The sequence below is a fragment of the Ipomoea nil genome, unplaced genomic scaffold (assembly GCF_001879475.1).
Source record: "Ipomoea nil cultivar Tokyo-kokei standard unplaced genomic scaffold, Asagao_1.1 scaffold2159, whole genome shotgun sequence".
In the NCBI taxonomy this organism is placed as follows: domain Eukaryota; kingdom Viridiplantae; phylum Streptophyta; class Magnoliopsida; order Solanales; family Convolvulaceae; genus Ipomoea; species Ipomoea nil.
The window spans coordinates 3480414-3499854 of NW_017618587.1; the positions used below are offsets into that span (position 1 = coordinate 3480414).

Consider the following 19441-nt stretch of genomic DNA (forward strand, 5'->3'; position numbering starts at 1 on the left):
AATTAAGGTTATATCCTTGATTTATGTCTATCTTTTTGTATGCAAATAAATATGTACATTTTAAGTTAAAGGAATAATGGTCAAATAGGTCATTGAACTACACACGAAAATCCAATTAGGTCATTGAACTTCAAAAAATGCTAAATTCTAAGAGCATCCTTAATAACTTAATTTTTACACAAATTTTAAAAGGAGAAAATGGTCAAATAGATCACCCGTCCCCTAAATTATTTAAATGTGCAATTACATCCATCAATAATTTATTTTGGTGCAATAAAACCCAAAAACAGGTTAATGACCTGCTATCACAGGTCATTAGAGTTTCGGCCACCCTCCAACTAATTTTCCGGTAAAAATATTATTCAGAAAAAATATTTTAAATATTAACTAAAAAAAATTAATATTATATAAATTAAATTTTAGGTGAAATTTAAAAATTAAAAAACAGAAAACAATTTTCTGTTAGTAAACAAGTTTTCTAAACAAAAAACAAAAAATGAAAAACAGAGAATGAAAACTGAAAAATAAAAAAATAGACTACAGATAGAACAGTTTTCTTAGTAAACTGACCCTGAGATTTTATTAGGCCACAGTGTCCATAAACTCCATGTCAGATTCTAGAGCTCCCATAGACTGAGGCGAAAGACAAATTTCAAGATCCATGCTCCCTCCGCCTTCAATCCCAGGGTACAGTGAAACCTTCCCGTCGAACTTATTAGCATATCCGCTTCGAATCGCCACCGCTTTTCCCAGGCCAAACTCCACGCCGTACATATCAAACTGGGGCGAGCTGCTCATCATTATGCTGCAAGGATCATAGAACTGCCCGATTTGATACACCAACGCCGATTCAATCCACGCGTTAACCCATTCGCGAATCACCGCGTTGTCGTGGCTCGCCACTGCCCGGTGCAGTTTCCACGCCGCCCAGCCTAGCCCGTGCTCGAGAAGCTCTCCGGCCGCGGCGGTGCCCCTAATGGCATTGATGCAGTTCCCGAAGTAGTCGTTCGAGAGCGGCGGGTCGAGCCTGGACCGGTTGTTTATAGACATCCGGCAGTTTGTGATTGTGGTTGCCGGGAAATTTCGAGCTCTGGTTATGCATCTCCAGACATGAGCGGAGAGGGATTGGAGAGACGAAACCTTTGTGGCGTTGCATTCTTGATTGGCTCTGGCTTTGAGCTTGGCTAGAGATTCCGCCGAGAAATGGAAGACTCTTTCCCTCAGCGGCGGCGCCTCGTGACGGCTGATGAACTGATCGTGGTGGGTAAACGGGAGATTCAGAACCGGGCCGTGATTTTCAGGGAACCAGCGATCCTGAATTGGTGGTTGCCGGGAGATGGGGTTCTGATGATTATTGACTCTGAATATTTCAGAGAATGTGTTCAAGAAATTCCAGAAAGATGTCCCATCACCCACCATGTGGTTCATGGAACATCCTAGGAAAATGCCGTCAATCAGCTCTGTAACCTGGATGGTCAACAAGGATCTCCCGTGACCGTCATGGTTGATAGCTCTGTGGTTTAAGATTAACAGAACAAGAATCAATAACAATGGAAGAAAGGACAAAATATAACATTTACATATGAGACATTATACAATACCTGTGATGGTCAAAGAAAGATTGGACAATCATTGGAACATCCCGGGGAGAAAGGATATCAGCAATGGTGAGATGTAGAGAAGCCTGCACAAATCTGGCTCCGGGGCTGTTTTCGCAGTCGATGAAGACTGTAAACCCAGCGCCGTCTTCTCCCTTGGCAGTGGAAAGGCGGCCTGCCAGCGGGTAAAAATGGAGCAGTGTGAGGGAAAGGGAGTGCTTGAGGCTGTGCAAGAAGGTGGTGAGATCGAAAGATGGAGGCTTGGCAAAAAGGAGGCCTTTCTGGATGTAGTGATATGAGAGCATAGCTAAGTCCCATACTGATAAAAACACAGGTTTTTTGGATCCTTCTGAGCTGGGTTTTGGGGTAATGTAGCATTCTGAGATGAACTGAATCGTAGGAGGAGGATCCATTGCTTAGCTATGAGCAGAGTCTGGGGAAGATTGATTCAGTGTGATTTCTGTAGAAACCAATTTGGGAGTACACATTTAATTTGAAGAAGCAGTCTGATTGCCCTGTTTGGTAAAAAATGGGTCATGCCAATTTTGGCTTATTTGACCATTATTAATTGTTTGATTTAGTTAAAATATCAATATATGCACTATGCATGGTGTATACGGATGCAAAACGATGTCGTTTTGCATCAAAACGCGCGTCCCACTTAATAAAAAAACTCAGTTTCGATTCCCAGCAACAACATTATGTTATTTATTTTTTAGTTCATTCATTCTGGATTTTTAGTTATGAAATTCTGGATGTATAGTTATGCAATTCTGGAGGTATAGTTATGCAATTCTGGATGTGTAGTTATGAAGTTATGGATGTCTAGTTATTCAATTCTGGATGTATAGTTATGAAGTTACGAATGTGTAGTTGCAATTTTGGATTTATAGTTATGAAATTATGGATGTGTAGTTATGTAATTCTGGATGTATAGTTATGAAATTATGGATGTGATGAAATTATGGATATATAGTTATGCAATTCTGATTTATTTTTTTTAAGTTAGACGTCAAAACGACGTCGTTTTTGCATTTGTATGCACCATGCATGGTGCAAACGATGGTGCATACGGATGCAAAAACGACGTCGTTTTGCATAAAAAACGCACGTCTTACATTAAAAAAAAAAAAAAAAATCAGTTTTGATTTCCAGCAACAACATTATGTTAGTTCATTCATTCTGGATTTTTAGTTATGAAATTCTGGATGTATAGTTATGCAATTCTGGAGGTATAGTTATGCAGTTATGGATGTGTAGTTATGCAATTCTGGATTTATAGTTATGAAGTTATGGATGTGTAGTTATGCAATTCTGGATTTATAGTTATGAAGTTATGGATGTGTAGTTATGCAATTCTGGATTTATAGTTATGAAATTATGGATGTGTAGTTATGTAATTCTAGATGTATAGTTATGAAATTATGGATGTGATGAAATTATGAATGTATAATTATGCAATTCTGTTTTTTTTTTTTTTTTTTTTTTTTGAAAGTTAGACATCAAAACGACGTTGTTTTTGCACCTGAATGCACCATGCATGGTACATACGGATGCACATTATAACGATCCCATTTGTGCATGTTGGGTCAAGAAGATGGATTAGATTAAAAAATAAAAAATAAATTAGGTCGATCCAATGACCACAAGGGCCTCAGTCACTTCATGGCTTATCTTCAACAAATTAAAGAGTTGAGAGTGTGCTATAAGCTTTGCTACCTTTGTAATGGTATCCCCTTCCAAATTTTCATTTGGGTCTGATCTTGTCTTATTTGGGGTACCACTTTTAAAATATATGTCTCAAATACATCACTTTAATTTTTAAATAAATTATTTATCAATGAATCATTGGTGACTCATTTACTTGCAAAGTATCAAAAGATAGTGCTATACACTTAGATTTACCACTCACAAATAGTCATTTCTTGATGTTGCAATTGCATGGTTGGGTAGTTATCATGTTTATGATTGTTTTAGGGTGTGTTTGGTTGGTGAGTTTTGCACATAGGAATGAGTATGAAAGTGATTGTTGTTGTTTGGTTGATAGGTTTTTAGAACACTACTATGGGTTTCAAATACCCCATCAATTGAAAAACTCATACCAAAATAAAATAAGGGTTTCATTCCCTTATTCATTCTCAAGCACTACTATTCGTAACAATTCCCATTCCATCCTACTACCAAACATGTTAAATACTTTCACCAAAACTCATTACCATTACCAAGTATTTGATACTCATTCCGATTCTGATTCCTATGTGCGAACCAAACACACCCTTAATAACTTTGTTTTTCCAGTTTTACCAAAATATATCATGAGTCTCATGAGGACGTAATTATAAGAATTGATACAATATTTTACCACATCAGCTGTTTGTGAGTGGTAGTTGTAGAGGTGCTTACTACTTAATGTTTTCTTGTTAAAATATTTAAAACAAAATTAAAATATATGTGATGTTGTAAAATTTTAAAATAAAAAGTTTGATTAAAAAAAAAAAGTTTACTTTTGTAGTTCAATTTGTGAATTAGTGTAGAATGTAGACTAGTAAGAACAACATTATCAGTTGGGGATATTATGAGGTTATTGTAAGAGTGATTATGAAAGAGAATATGAGAGGGAAACTGAATTTAATAAATAAATAAATAAATAAACAGTGAAGTTAGGCGCGCCGGTGCGCCACCAGTCGTGTGCAATGCATGCGCCATGCTTTTGCCAAGCTTTTTTTTTTTTTTTTTTTTTTTTAATTTCTGACATTATCTTGTATCTTGCATGACAAATAACTTTTGAAATAATCCCACCCCACATCTATAAATAACTCCACCTAAGTTATTTCATCTGACATTAATCTCATATTATTTTCTTTTGTGGATGCTCTAAGGAGAGTGACCAAGAAAGTAAGCAAAAGTAGGGGTGTTAGCGAACAGAGCTTTCGACAAACTACTCGTGTTCGTGTTCAGTAAGCGTTCGTTTATGTTCGTTTGTTAAGGTAAACGAACATTAACAAACAAAATTTAGAGCTCGGTTAATAAACGAACAGAGCTTGAACAATTGTAAGCTCGTTTGCTAAGAGACCGTGAACAAGCTCGTTTGTGTTCGTTTACTAATGTTCGTGAACAAGCTCGTTTGTGTTCGTTTACTAATGTTCGTGAACAAGCTCGTTTATGTTCGTTTAACAATGTTCGTGAACAAGCTCGTTTGTGTTCGTTTAATAATGTCCGCGATCATGTTCACAAACATATATATTATATTATATTATATTATATTATATTATATTATATTATATTATATTATATTAGTTTTGTAGTTGTGTTGTTTGTTTGACTATTGTTCACGAACGAATTGTGATCATGAACATGTGCAGATGTTTGTTTATTAAGTGTTCATGAACGTAAATGAATATGTTCGTGAACGTGCTTGTTAATGAACATGTTTGTGAACGTGTTTATTAACGTTAACGAACAAATTTGCGAACGTGTTCGCGAACGTTAACAAACATGTTCGCGAACATGTTCGTTAACGTTAATGAACACGTTCGTGAATGTGTTCGCGAACGTTAACGAACACTAACGAACACGAACAGGATTTTCAAAAACCTTAACAAACGAACATGAACATGAACACTCCAAATTCCTTAACAAATGAACACGAACAGCCTCCGTTCATTTATGTTCGCTTCGTTAACAGCCCTAAGCAAAAGTTAATTTTATTGGAAGATCGAAAAAAGATTGACACAAAATTTTAGACGGTATTTGAGGTAGTAGTTTAGAACAACATCTCCAAGCACTTATTTGGTCAAATGATAAAATTAATGGGAATCATATATTACCATATCAAATACGGAGTAGTCAAATGATTTTGATAAAAAGAAAACAAAAAAAATCGTTGATGTACATAGCTTTATCCTTTCGAAAATAAAGAAATGTGAGAAGATGTACATAGCTTTATCCTTTGGAAAATAAAGAAATGTGAGAAGGTGTGCAAGAATGGGCAAATGTGTTGTGTCTTGAGAGAGATACAAAATTGGGTTGGAAGATGATGGAGGGCATAATAGTGACTTCATCTTGTTTACACGTTATCTCATGATTGATGGAGATAAATAAATAAATGTTAGCCTGTATTTGAGGATTTGATTTTCACCTTCTTGGGGTGAGAGAGAACCTCTCTATTATACATTTCAATTAGTCTTAGAAATACTATTGTATAAATAGTAGTACAAACTCACTTTCCAAACTAATGTGGGACAAATGTTAAGTCTTTCCCCTTCATTTTTTCAACTCAAATGAGTCTACTTTGAGAATCAATTTCTCATTCACTTATAATCCGTTTTGAGCGTACAATATATCAATATCTCTGTCTCATTACGAAGAACCCGAATCCACTTTGACTCGGTCCAACTCAAAAGTGGACCCCATTAATAATTATACCATAAAATAGTCACTTAAAATATCATTTGATGCTATTTTTCCCAACAATTAGGAAATAGGAGCTTAAAGATTTAGTTGTTGTGTTACTTGTTAGTTTTGACTTATGAACGAATAATACTGAATAATTCAATTATTTTAGAGGTTAAGGTACAATCTACTTTTTTTCACTCGTCTTTTTAACAAGAGCAGTAAGAGACCCTTAAGATCCAAACGTATTATTTGGTTGATAAAAAACTAAAGAAAATAATAAAGTCAATTTAAACAAATAAACAATCAAACATGGTTCGCACAAACAAACAAACAATTATTTAGTGAAATAGTGTTTGGCTAGACAAAAAATTTATTAAAAATTGACCCCGAAAGGAATGGGTGAGTGTGGTGAAAAGTAATTCTCATATTGATTGAGCATTGATACATATTTTTCTTAATGTCTATATGATTTACAACTATTACATAAAAGTGAGATTTACTTAGCACGTATCTTTAAGCCTTAACTATTTATCGTAAATTGACTAATAACTGGACCTTACGCTAACATTTAATCAAAAATTTGTATAAAACTTTTGAGTCATCCTAAAAAAAAATAAATCCTTATCTAGTGGTAACGTATAAACTATAAACTTCTAATTTTGCCTGATACAGGTCACATGTGCAACTAGATGGGCAATTGGGATTTGGGCATTTAATGTTGGCCGGTGGTAGATAAAGTATTAATTATTATGGGTGTCAGTATCGTTTTAAGCTCGAGAAAATTACCGATTTGGTCCCTCGACTATGAGGATTTCACCAATTTGATCCTCGACTATCAAAATTACTCAATTTGGTCCTCGACTATGACATATTTATCTGATTTGGTCCTAAGTCTTATTTGCATGTCAAACCTAAAAGGCAATTTTGGAATTTTAAAAAAGTATCTTCCTTCGTATTCCCTAAATCTAAGTTGTTTGTTTTATATAAATAGGTTATTTGTTTTCGATAGCAATCGCAGCTTCAATATGCAACCAAAGTGCAGTGAATCATCTTCATCAAGCTATAAGAATCGAATGATGTTCGAAAATGGAGATGCTTATAGCTGGATGAAAATGATGTTGGCACAAGACAACAAATTTTTGAACATCATTCGATTATTATAGCTGGATGAAGATGATTCATGACACTTTGGTTGCATATTGAAGCTGCGACTGCTATCGAAAACAAATAACCTATCTATATAAAACAAACGACGTAGATTTAGGGAAGAAGAAGGAAGATACTTTTTTTAAACCTCAAAATTTCCCTTTAGGTTTGACTTGTAAATAACACTTAGGACCAAATCAGGTAAAAATGTCATAGTCGAGGACCAAATTGAGTAATTTCGGTAGTCGAAGACCAAATTGGTGAAATCCTCATAGTCGAGGGACCAAATCGGTAATTTTCTCTTTTAAGCTCATAGCATGATGACTCTCCATGAGGTTCAAGTATTTGAACTAATACTCGTGGGGAAGTGGCCACCACAAATGAACAATCTCCAATTCTACAATAAGACAAATAGACATAAGACCATGCCAATAATGAGATTGAATTTATGGTGTGTTCAGAAATTCTGAAAATTATTTTTTGAGTTTCTTGTGTTTGGTAAGAGAGTGAAAATGAAAATCAATGAAAAATGAATTATATGGTCAATGTAAATTGGTATTGTGTTAAACTTGTATAGCCATTAAGAGCTTTTAATTAGTAACAGCTACACAATTATTCTTTTTTTAAAAAATTATTATTAGTTAATTAAGAGTAAAACTAATGCCGTTTCATAAGTCTTCGAAAAAATATTATTAAATTTATATGAAAATTAGAGTTTGGGTCATAATGGTGGTAAGACCAAGAGAGCAAAAATTGGCCCAAGAGAGCAAATGGGGTTAATGATGTCATAGCCAATGTGTCCTACACGGCTACGTAAGGTTGTAGAGTTTTTTTGCATTCTTGTCCTAAGATTATGGTGTCACTAATAATTTTGATCAATAATTTTTAAAATTTGTAGAATTAGTTCACGACTATGACTTTCTTAGTAAATTTAGTTTTTTTGGTACATTTTTCGTTCAATTTTTGTCAGAAAATTTTACTCCCCATTTTAACATGGGTGATATTGTCTTTTCCATCTCACAAACTAATGACATAAATAAATAAATTAATTAATTAAACACAACCAGTTGTACGGTGATTGAAATTAAAAGTCACTCAATTCCAAGTCCACTTTCAGTTTCACCCTCCTCGTTAAACGCTAAAATTTTTTAGCTGTTTATTTATGTCATTAATTAGTTTGTGAGATAGAAAAGACAATATTACCCTTGTTAAAATGGGGAGTAAACATATCTGGCAAAAATTGAACAGAAAATGCACCGGAAGGACCAAATTTGCTAAGAAAGTCATAGTCGTAGATCAATTTTACAAGTTTTAAAAGTCGTGGATTAAAGTTGTTAATGACACGATAATCGTGAGATCAAAAGTGCAAAAACCTCTAAGGTTGTATACTTATGTGGTGTCTTATGTGAGGTTGGTTTAAAGTCACGGGTGATTTTGGCGCACTTCATCCATCCAAGTATCATATGAGGAGACATAGCGATACATATATTATTTAGTTTTAAATCTTGACATATTGGTCATTTACTTTTAAAATCATTTTATGTTTACTAATAGTTGTAGGGATTTAATTCGTTCATTTACTTTTTGTTCTATTCAGTTGTTCCTTAGACATGTTAATTCTCAGGCAAACTCCTGAAATTCTGGCCCGCCTGATTTTATTTATGCTCTCTTGCATTAATCTATACATTTTTTTTTTTTATAAATATAATGAATTTATAAATATTTTATTAATCTCTATTCTTTTTAGGTGAATTTAACAGTGAAATAGTTAAAAAGATTTGAAAAAGATAAGACTTATTATAGCGCATCGTAGAATTAAAATGGAAAAAGACAAGTGGGAAAGGCACGTGATTGATATTTTAAACCCCGATTTTCTTGGCAAACTAGAGGAAGCAACCTCTCCCTTGTCACTTTCCGCTACGTAGAAATTATACCCAATCTAATCAATACCTAACTGACACGTGTCATAATCTCAACGCCTCATCCTCTACCTAACTGTTGCTATAATCACTATTTCAGTCTCCATTCAGCACACAGTAAAAAAAAATATCTTCTCTCCGATGGATCGGTTTTCTCTCCTCTCCCTACTGATACTCGCCTTAACGGCGGCGTGCGTCGTGCGCGCCGATGAGGATCCGTTGATCCGGCAGGTCGTGTCGGACGGCGAGGACGATGCTCTGCTCAACGCCGACCATCACTTCACGCTGTTCAAGTCCAAGTACGGGAAGAGCTACGCGACGCAGGAGGAGCACGACTACAGGCTCTCCGTCTTCAAGGCTAACTTGCGCCGTGCTAAGCGCCACCAGCTGCTGGACCCCTCCGCCGTCCACGGCGTCACGAAGTTCTCCGATCTCACTCCTAAGGAGTTTCGGCGGACCTTCCTCGGAATCAGGAAAAGCAGCTCCGGCAAGCGGAAGCTCAAGCTCCCAGCCGATGCTCATGCGGCTGAGATCCTCCCGACCAGCGATCTCCCCTCCGACTTCGACTGGCGTGACTATGGTGCCGTAACCGGCGTAAAGGATCAGGTCTGTTTAGCTTGTACTCCGACTTCTGTTTATGTTATATTATACACATACACGCATATGTATGTGTTGTCTGACATTGAGGAAGTTGATAGGGTTCATGTGGATCGTGCTGGTCGTTTAGTACCACGGGAGCGTTGGAAGGAGCAAATTTTCTGGCGACCGGTGAGCTAGTGAGCCTCAGTGAGCAGCAGCTTGTGGACTGCGACCATTTGGTCAGTTTTTTCTATCCGTTGACTTTTATATAGGCAGTTTTAACTTCTTTTGTTTATCATTTTGCTTAGTCCTGGTAAAATACAATGGGATTTCTAGTCTCTATTATTCGTAATTGCTTTACTATTATGATTAACCTAACCTACTCTGTTTCTCATATGATGTTCTACATGTATATGATGTATTGGGCGTATGGCTAATGTAGCCTTTAGGGATTCCTATACGGCTATACACAATGATTTTGTCTATTCATAGATTTATGATCATGATATTCTTGTTAATTTGACATAGTCCTCACTCCTATGCGGTTCATGGAGTGTCAATGAAATTTAACATTCAAATGCCTTCTTAATAATTAGTCCATAGATAATTGGTTCTAATTAATTACATGGATGCATATGGCTTTATAATTGACTATGTTTGAGGCTTTTATGTACTCTTGTTGAAGCACAATCTTTTCCATGTCATAGGCAAGGGAAAATATTCTTGTTTGAATGAGAAGCTTGTGGATATAGGGCTGTAGAACCACAAGACACTTTTGTTCTGTGGCATATTGGAACTGTAATAATAACTGATAAATGGAGCAAGAAAGGAATTCTCTTAATTTTCTTGATATATTATTCTTATGTATCAAAATTGTAAAGCTCGTTTTGCAACCCTGAAACTGCATCTGCAGTAAATCTAACTGATAATGGGAAATGTGTAATAAGCTATCAGTCAATCACAATATTCCTTTCTTGTAACACATGATTGACAACCCAAGATCCTATTATTTGCAGTGTGATCCTGAGGAAGCTGGTGCATGTGATTCAGGGTGTAATGGTGGATTGATGACCACTGCGTATGAGTATGTACTCCAGTCAGGTGGTCTTGAGAAGGAAAAGGATTATCCCTACACTGGGAAGGATGGCACTTGCAAGTTTGATAAAAGCAAAATCGCTGCTGCTGTTGCTAACTTCAGCGTAGTCTCCCTTGATGAAGATCAAATTGCTGCGAATCTGGTTAAACACGGTCCACTTTCAGGTTAGCTTATTACCCACCCTTGGATTTCAATCTTGTAACTTCTACATGTGAATCTGTGATGGCTGGACAAAAGAACCTAACCCTTGGTTTTCTTTCCCCTTACCAATTGCAGTGGGAATCAATGCTGTTTTCATGCAGACATACATCGGAGGAGTTTCCTGCCCATACATTTGTTCAAAGAGAAATTTGGACCACGGGGTGCTCTTAGTGGGGTATGGTGCCGCAGGCTACGCCCCTATTAGGTTCAAGGACAAGCCATACTGGATCGTCAAGAATTCTTGGGGAGAAAACTGGGGAGAGGAAGGATATTACAAGATCTGCAGGGGCAATAATATCTGTGGGATAGATTCCATGGTTTCAACCGTGACTGCTGCTAGCACTATTAAGCAGTAAATCTCTAGGTGTATCGTGTAATAAGTTATGGTTGCATCTTAGATGCTTTACTCAGTTTTTGTAAATATTCAAAGACAAAAAATCTGCATGTACTGTGTATGATTGAATATCTGTTTCTTGGCTCTCTAGACGCCACAGAACTGTGCCTAAGCGCTGTCTGCCACGTAGTAGGTTTTCTTTGGAATGTAATCCTCATAAGTTAATATTATCTCTAGTCTTGTGTAGTTGTGTTATATCTATTATTAATGATCTATAATTATTGAAATATCTCTGTGCTCTTTGTCTTGACATGGAAAGACATTGATATTGAGATCTTCATGAGATCTCCTATTTATAATTGTAGGATAGGAAAGAATTTAGATATGTTCAAACTCTTTGATATTATCTAATTAACTAAATTAAATAATATTTAAAATATATTCAAATATTCTAATATTAAAAAAATAATCATATTTATTAAATTTTCAGTGTCAACTAACTTAAAATACACAAAATACAAAAAAAGAAAAATACAAATATGTATTTGACGGAACTTGGATATTTTTTTTTTTGGACTTTTTATTTAATATTTTATAAATTTAATTGTTTTATGTGTTGAGAAAAAAATACAAGAAAAATAATTCAATAGCTTTCAAAAAGGACATATACAGCAAGCATCCCAATTCCCAACTTCCAAGCAACCCAATTGGCTGTGTTCAAAACAACCAACTTCACTTTATTCCAGACATGGGTGGATAAGAGATAAAAGAAAATATCCACATTATGCATGAGATTTCTAACTGCATTATGCGTGTAAAAGAATGAAAAGCTGCAATTTCACTGGTCCACAGTTATGGTAGTCACTCCTCGTCCTGGTGGGCAATTGAGGCGAATGAAAATGGAGAAAATTTATATCCATCCCCCTCGTAGAACTTGTTCTGGAACTCAACCCAGTGAAGCCTCAACGCATGCAAAAAGGCACTCAGAGTTTCCATCACCAGAAGAACACCCACCGTCGCACATATAAATACTATTATGCCAATTATGAGGATGACGATGTTGTTGAACCTGTAGGAATGATACCGCTAGCCAAATTATTTGAACTATCAACACACTCGACAATCCTAAAACAACGTACGAGAGAATAGAGAGCCTTACCCCATTGCAAGAAGTAGAACTTTGTCATAAAACACACTCGATAGTTCTGAATGAGCAAGACTGCATAAATCCAAAATGGACATCAATGGGAGGGAGACAAAAGAACTTCATGTCACAAGGATTCCAACTTCTCGACCTCAACCGAAGTTGTGAGTGGTGAGAGGATAACATTTGCCAAAACTTACAACCAAAAAGAATCTAAGGGGACATTTGGTTGGAATATCAGAATCAAAATCAAATACTCCGTACTTAATAAAAGTAGACTCTTTGTTTAGTAGTAGACGGGAATTGAAATCATAATATATATATATGTAAGTGTTTGTGTGTGTGGTGGGGGGGTGGGGGCATGGACCAAATGCCCCCTAACTCCCCTAAGTGTTGACATACACTCATAACATCAAGACATACACCAATTTTGCTGTGATTCCGTTCATATAATTTTGATGCATTTCCATAGTTCCACTATGTGACTTTAGAAAGTATATTGATGAGCATAAGTAAATTCAAGGAAATGGGAATAAGAGTATCAGATAGATATCTGACTTGAATAGTTAAAAGTCAAGGTTGTTGGATACACACCTGAGGGCCCACAGCCGTAGGTAAGAAGCTGTGTTGGAGACTGATCCGAGAACAAATTCTATTGTATGAATTAGTTGATGTACAAAAACTTCACTGAATTCAAAATCTTCATGTCCATGTCCATGTCCATGATTGTCTGTTTCTGATTCAACTGCATCATCAGCATTGTGAAGCGGAGCATAGGATTGACCCCGATGTCTCTGAGGAAGCAAGAAATGATTGTAAATAAATATTCACACAACATAACCTAATAAGTTGTATTCAATTGCTCTTGGCTGTGTCAAGCATATACATACTTCCTCGTGTTGCTTCTTCAAAAGGAATGGCTTTGGAAACAGCATCCATGGAACAGCAACAAGTGCGAGTAATACCAGCAAAATCTGGCAATTGAAAAATAATAAAAAAAAAAGAGATGGTTTCCCTCAGAATGAATTCCTTATAATCCACGACCAATACCCAAATACAAATAGTATCAACAAAACCTGAAGGTATTTTTGCCCAGTAAATATCTGATTCTCTTCCAAATCATCAGTAGGGCTCAGAAACATATATATCATAACATGGTAGAGATCAGCTTGAGAACCAGTGTACCATTTCAAAATTATTAGAACTGTAAGGTAGCCAAAAAGGCTGTTTAAGAAAATCATCTGGGGAACAAATTGGTGCCTGAAATAATTTAAGACAAAGTTTAGTATAATAAGTGGACATCCAGTACTGAGATCACACAGTGGAGGTAATATTTTTTCTTCAAATAATTGCATGCTTGAATGTGAAAGCAGGCATTATTGAACATGATGCAAAACAGATGCTAGAAAAAAATTATAATGCAAGGCTAGTATTCCAACTTACCAAATGTTTATGTCATTTTTAAAGAATCTTCCATTAAAGTAGCTGAGAACGATTCCAAGGTTCATCTGAGCTACACCTAATAGAATTGACATCTTCATTTTCAAAGAATTAAGAAATGGTAATTCACTGCGGGTGCCATGCCATACAGGATCAACACCAAATGGATAGGTGTCACGGACCTTAATTAAGCCCGTTGTAGTAGCATCCCTTCAACAAGTAGTTCCATGATTAGGAGCAATAAGGAAAAATAACACAGAAGTTTCACAATATATAGTTGATAATTCACTACTTACCTGCAGGAAGGATCGCTACAAGCATAAGCTGAGCGCCCAAATAATTCAAAAGGTACAGAAAAAAATTCATTATATATAAATCCTGTGTATATTGAGAACAATGCCATCAAAAGAATAACATATCGGCCACTAAAAGCCATCTCCATTATATCACCGAGCTTCTGTTCTCACCCAAAAAAAAAAAAAAAAAGGAACTTTAGTGATGCTCATAAAATTTACAGAACTGAAAAGAAAAATCAACAAAAACAAATGTAAGAGATACTGGTTCTATTTGTGTCACAACTATAGTTAACAAAGCATAACAAAATTTTTATTCCGTTTATTTTGCTTCTTTTTTTTTCCAATCCTAATTTTTATTTTTATTTTTTTAAAAAGTTGAACTAGATTTTATCTTCCCAGTGTGAAAGAACAAATATCATCCATATTCATGCTCAGTATTCAGTGGAATGGAAAAGGTCAAAAAAAACCCAGGGTCATTATTGGAGTAAAATGGTTCTCAGCACATTCATTAACAACCATGGGTAGGTGGAGTAAGTCATTTTGTACTAAGATAATGTCTTACCTGGCTGGAAAGTTTCTTCTCACGGAAAACAAAATACAATGTTGCAAGAAACAAACATATCCCGTGTCCCCAGTCTCCAAACATGACGGCAAATAGGAAGGGAAATGTCACAATTGTGAAAACACCTGGATTTGCTTCTTGATATTTCGCCACCCTATAAGAATCATTTATAAGATGCTCTAGAATGACAACTATTGCAAAAAACAATGAGCACATCGATGTGTGCAAGAACAATATTAAACTACCTTGTTTCATGAATTCATGGCAAAAAGAATGGGAAGGTAAAATTATTAAAAATATTTAGTTTTCTTATAAAGATCCTACCATAGAAGCACTAATTATTAGGTCACTCTAGGATAATTGGTAATTTGCTACTACTAAGCCCACAACTTTCTTCTAGGCATCAACTTAATGCAGAAGCCACTGATTATTTCTTCTCTACAGAAGTTGCCTTCAATGGGTGCCTAATAATTGAATTTGTGCATATTTATTAGGTCATTAGATATGTGCATTTAGATAAGTGATGTTACCACTACTCACCCATATGCATCAACAATTTCTTGGAAAGAAGAAGTAAATTTGTTTGTGCGAAAATATGTGGGTGGTGATTCTGTGGTATGCAACACCTGGAACACAGCCCCAACTTGTGAGTTGCAATCTAAAGCTGCCTTATGCAATGCATTTTGTATCTGCAAAGTCAAGACAAAAATAATTCATGTACCAATCTAAACTTTATCAAATAGATCTTCAAAATCTCTGTGGTGACAACTGAAACTTGTGCATCTCAATTAGGATCACACTTAAAGATTATGATTCTGTGTGAGACTAATGAAAAGAACTAGAATGACAAAGAAAAAACAGTACCTGGCTTGTTGCAAAAATTGGACACCAGCCCTCTCCTACAAGGCACTTTTTGGTCACATCAAAACTTAGCATATTTAATGTGTGGTAGACAGATTTCTCCTTCTTCACCTTCATATATTAAAAATAATGCAACTGGGTAACTAGATATTAATTTGGCATAAAATTCATACAATAGGCATATAAATGTGGAGAATATGGCCCGTCGAAAATATTATGTTGCATGACTAAGAACTGCATCCACTAACCAGAAGGTTCCATTGTTCAAATTCAAAGCTGATAGCCTTTAACAGATTTTCCTTGTGCACCTGTCCAACTTCTATAGTGGTTTTCAATTCTGAAAGTTTTCCTGATACCTAAGAGACAAAATAAATACAATCTCATACATTTTGAACAGCAACCAGTGACTTGCTCTCTATCATAGAGTGAATAAAAAATGAGTAAGCTGCTCTTTTTCTTTCATTTCATTGTTTCTTGAGTAGGGAACTATAGCTGCCCACCAATGTATTGAAATTTGAAACATTATTCAATAGAGGATTCACAATATAAAAGATATGTAGAACAAGACAAGGGTCCATGATTGCCCCAAGGTTCATATTTGGAGACACAGATCCTGTAAAAGAAATCTATTTCATACCTCAGTTATTATCTGATATTGTTTGCCGATGTCATCCATGAATGGATATCGATTAGCTCCAAATGCATCACAGATTTTCAATATTTTGTTCTTTGCTCTTTCTCCGGAATAAAAAGTAATAAATACATTTTTCTCAACCTGAAAGTAATTATCCAGGAGCACAATAATAATGAAATACTGATAGTGCAGAATAACATGTAATTTTTTTAAAAAATAAAAATAAAAAATTACACCAGCATAGAGAAGTACAAGAACTAACCTTTTCTCCGGAAACAGGATCTATGACAGTATCATCTAAAACAACTTGCTTTAGAAACACATTTCCCCTGGTTGCACGAAACAGAATCCTTTCAAATGCCATAGATTTTTCTCTTGAAACAAGGCCACTGACATATCCCAGCTTAACTTGCTTGGATGGATCAGCTGACATTGTCTGCATAATACCAAATAGTTCATGTCATATTGAGGAAAAACATTATCTTTAAAGAAAACTATAAAGCAATACTAATCTACCTGCTCCAATAGCAGAGGACTATCAATTGATCCCTCAACAAGGTTGTGCTCCTCAAATTGTCTCTGCTGAGCGGAAGCACTGCTTTGAGCTGAATGGAAAAATTCACCAGCCTGAAATGAGAAAATAGTGCATACCATTACAAATGGAAAACACAATTAATAGCTGTAAAGCACATTTCCAAACAATCTGTTGGTATTGCTTTATAGCTAAATAGTACACACCTTCTGCATAACAAGTCTATATTCTAGAAGTTCATTATAAGACCGCTCCAACTTTTCACTGTTTTCATTCATCTCAAGCAGCTCTGCTTCAAGTTCTCCAAGTTTTACCTGGCCATACATCAATAAATTAATTGGTGCATCTGCCAAGCAAGCTTAGAACCTGATGCTGCTTATAATAAAAAGAAATGAACCAAGGAGTTATATGTTGAAGAAATCCTTAAAGTTCTCAAACTAAGCAGACCTCCAATCCGTCCAGATTGACATTACTGATCATTGCAGACATTGATGAAGGTGAGAAACCCGCCTTTGTCATTTGCTCCCGGAAAAACCGAATTCTGCGTGCCATTTCGCCACATCTTTTAATCTATTCCAGAAAAGATTTAGTTCATTATAAGTATCACAAATAGCAAATAAATATCAAAGAAAAACATTCAATTAAAAGAGAAAAGAGACACGGTAATGCCAGAAGAGTTTTGAAGAATGTGATAAAGTCTCTCTTTCAATTATGGAGCTTATCAGCTTAATTATTGCTTATCAAAACTTTAGTATAGTTATACCTATGATATGCGAATTGCCAAATAGGTTCACCATTTTGAAAAATAACAAATGCGAAGAATAAAATTTGTTAAGAATCAAGCATGCCAATCTAATATAGTACTCCATATTAATAAGGTTAATATGAAAAATGGGTAATAAAAAAGCAGTAAGGACTTAAGGCTACAAGTACTTGTTTGAATCAAATTTGCCAGCAGATGATAGTGTTACTAAATAGAGATGTGCTGGGGGGAAATAGTAACTGAAATATTTAAGACTGGAAGTTACATGTCATCATTAACCTCTCAAATAAAAAACATGGCATCTGTCATTAAGAAGAAAAACATTCATTGTAATTTGTGGTTTAAAAACACAGATCAAGAAATCAAAATCAGTGGCAGAAAAATAAAGTGAAACCTATGAACAATCAGCGTTTCTCTAATAGTACACCACAAGTCTTTATATGAGCAATGTGCCAAGAAAAAATGCAACAAACCTGGAGTGCATATGTCCTCTGGAATGGGCTCTTCTCAGCATTGAGCTGCAGATTGTAATTATCAATAAAGAAAATGGAATGTTAAATATGTCAGATTAGGATGCAGAATAACCAGCAGAAGATCTGATCATAATATATTTACAAAATTCAAGGAAATCAAAGTTAAATATGTTAGCTTTGCTTCTAGATACGGGCAGGATTTATGAATTAAAATGCAAACTGATGATTACCCAATAGTAAATTGCACTGCCTCAACCAAAAAGGTATGAAAAAAGACAAGGAAAGTAAGAAATATGTCCAGGTTATTGACAAAAGAACAGTCCCAATTCCACTTATTTGTTAGGAAAATGCAACAATGAATGAGTAAGATCTCCTTACTATATATTTCAAGGCTGGCCTGTAAAACCATAAACAAAGATCAAACTAGAGAGAGAGAGATCCATATCTTATAGAGATCACATTATGTTCCCCAAAAATTATATCCAAAAAAAAAAAAAAAAAAACTTCAAAATTGAAGAGTAAACACTGATCAATGCGAAATTCAATCAAACGATCATCAAACTGTGAAACAAATATAATGCGACCGATGCATTTTAAGAAATCAATCAAGCTATTACAAAACAATTTCGAAATGCAGGCTTGATGAAATCACGAGGTCATGCAGTAGGCGCGATTCAGTTTTGAATGCGAAATAATTCATCGATGAAGGAACGCACACAAATACGCGTTTACGTGAATGTATGTGTTATACGTAAACAGAGAAGATAGAGAGGGAGGCTTGGAGCTTACGTCTTTGAATTGGAAGAGGCCATCGTCGCCGAGGTAGGAGATAGCTCGGTGAGCCAATTCCATCGGAATGATCAACTGCGCCAATTGCATCGGCTCCGACCGCATCAGATCCATCGTCGGACAACATCTTCCTCCCTCCGCCATTTCCGTATCTGTAACAATGTGGATGCCCTCCGTTTAGTCAATGATCGGAGGGAAGCCTCCGGCAGGATAATCTAACAGGCTTTGGCCGTCCTTTTTCCTCCAGCAATGACGCTTTTCGTGTGTTATCGCCTCGCCTTTCAATAAAACTCAGATCTAAAGTAGCCGTACGGTCAAAAAATTCTTTATATAGTTTATTTACAAGGAATTTCTACATGCACACGCTACATGGAAAGTTGTTAACTGAAAGTTTGTATTATATGCATTGTCAACCAAAGTACATAGTATATTTACATATAACACCGTACAAATATATTTATCCCGTGCATACTTTACGTAGTCAATCCTTATATCATGGACCAAGATTCACAATGCATTGTAAACCATGATATATATATGTATGTGTTTTATGTTGTGAATTTTTATATCTTGTATTATGAAATTTTATACCATAAAAATATGAATTTTGTATCTGAAACAAATTAGTATTTGTCTTATGTTATGTATTTGTGTATTGTGTTGTGAAATTTTGTGTTTA

The 19441-nt window shown here is 35.5% G+C and overlaps 3 protein-coding genes across 4 annotated transcripts; 1 reads left to right on the forward strand and 2 right to left on the reverse strand.

The window, feature by feature from the left end:
- Positions 1 to 582: 582 nt before the first annotated feature.
- LOC109149311 (uncharacterized acetyltransferase At3g50280-like) lies at positions 583 to 2011 on the reverse strand. The gene is made up of 2 exons (XM_019297026.1): positions 1602 to 2011; positions 583 to 1513 (listed from the first exon to the last, which is right to left on the reverse strand). Exons 1-2 carry the CDS (start codon positions 2009 to 2011, stop codon positions 583 to 585), a joined length of 1341 nt encoding a protein of 446 aa, XP_019152571.1.
- A 7147-nt stretch (positions 2012 to 9158) lies between these two features.
- Positions 9159 to 11555, forward strand: LOC109149683 (cysteine proteinase 15A-like). Its single transcript, XM_019297604.1, has 4 exons — positions 9159 to 9664; positions 9757 to 9876; positions 10654 to 10897; positions 11010 to 11555. Exons 1-4 carry the CDS (start codon positions 9200 to 9202, stop codon positions 11288 to 11290), a joined length of 1110 nt encoding a protein of 369 aa, XP_019153149.1. The 5' UTR covers positions 9159 to 9199; the 3' UTR covers positions 11291 to 11555.
- A 341-nt stretch (positions 11556 to 11896) lies between these two features.
- Positions 11897 to 19113, reverse strand: LOC109149604 (V-type proton ATPase subunit a3-like). Of its 2 annotated transcripts, none has more exons than XM_019297449.1 (18): positions 18763 to 19113; positions 17974 to 18018; positions 17185 to 17307; positions 16944 to 17051; positions 16722 to 16832; positions 16468 to 16641; positions 16209 to 16346; positions 15820 to 15927; positions 15575 to 15682; positions 15251 to 15399; positions 14711 to 14864; positions 14149 to 14309; positions 13856 to 14062; positions 13489 to 13672; positions 13303 to 13386; positions 13007 to 13206; positions 12428 to 12487; positions 11897 to 12337 (listed from the first exon to the last, which is right to left on the reverse strand). In XM_019297449.1, exons 1-18 carry the CDS (start codon positions 18904 to 18906, stop codon positions 12130 to 12132), a joined length of 2466 nt encoding a protein of 821 aa, XP_019152994.1. In that variant the 5' UTR covers positions 18907 to 19113; the 3' UTR covers positions 11897 to 12129. The 2 variants fall into 2 exon arrangements, with proteins under 2 accessions (XP_019152994.1, XP_019152996.1); XM_019297451.1 differs by lacking the exon at positions 18763 to 19113 and adding an exon at positions 18204 to 18377.
- Positions 19114 to 19441: the final 328 nt, after the last annotated feature.

Excerpts from the sequence above, each read along its gene's own strand:
- LOC109149604 (XM_019297449.1), bottom strand. The coding sequence starts at position 18,906 with ATGGCGGAGGGAGGAAGATGTTGTCCGACGATGGATCTGATGCGGTCG. Across the intron at positions 16,642-16,721 it reads GTCCTCTGCTATTGGAGCAG|ACAATGTCAGCTGATCCATC; the intron begins GTAGATTAGTAT and ends GGTATTATGCAG. Across the intron at positions 14,865-15,250 it reads GAAATTGTTGATGCATATGG|GGTGGCGAAATATCAAGAAG; the intron begins GTGAGTAGTGGT and ends TGATTCTTATAG.
- LOC109149683 (XM_019297604.1), top strand. The coding sequence starts at position 9,200 with ATGGATCGGTTTTCTCTCCTCTCCCTACTGATACTCGCCTTAACGGCG. Across the intron at positions 9,877-10,653 it reads TTGTGGACTGCGACCATTTG|TGTGATCCTGAGGAAGCTGG; the intron begins GTCAGTTTTTTC and ends TATTATTTGCAG. Across the intron at positions 10,898-11,009 it reads TAAACACGGTCCACTTTCAG|TGGGAATCAATGCTGTTTTC; the intron begins GTTAGCTTATTA and ends TACCAATTGCAG.
- LOC109149311 (XM_019297026.1), bottom strand. The coding sequence starts at position 2,011 with ATGGATCCTCCTCCTACGATTCAGTTCATCTCAGAATGCTACATTACC. Across the intron at positions 1,514-1,601 it reads TCTTTCTTTGACCATCACAG|AGCTATCAACCATGACGGTC; the intron begins GTATTGTATAAT and ends CTTAAACCACAG.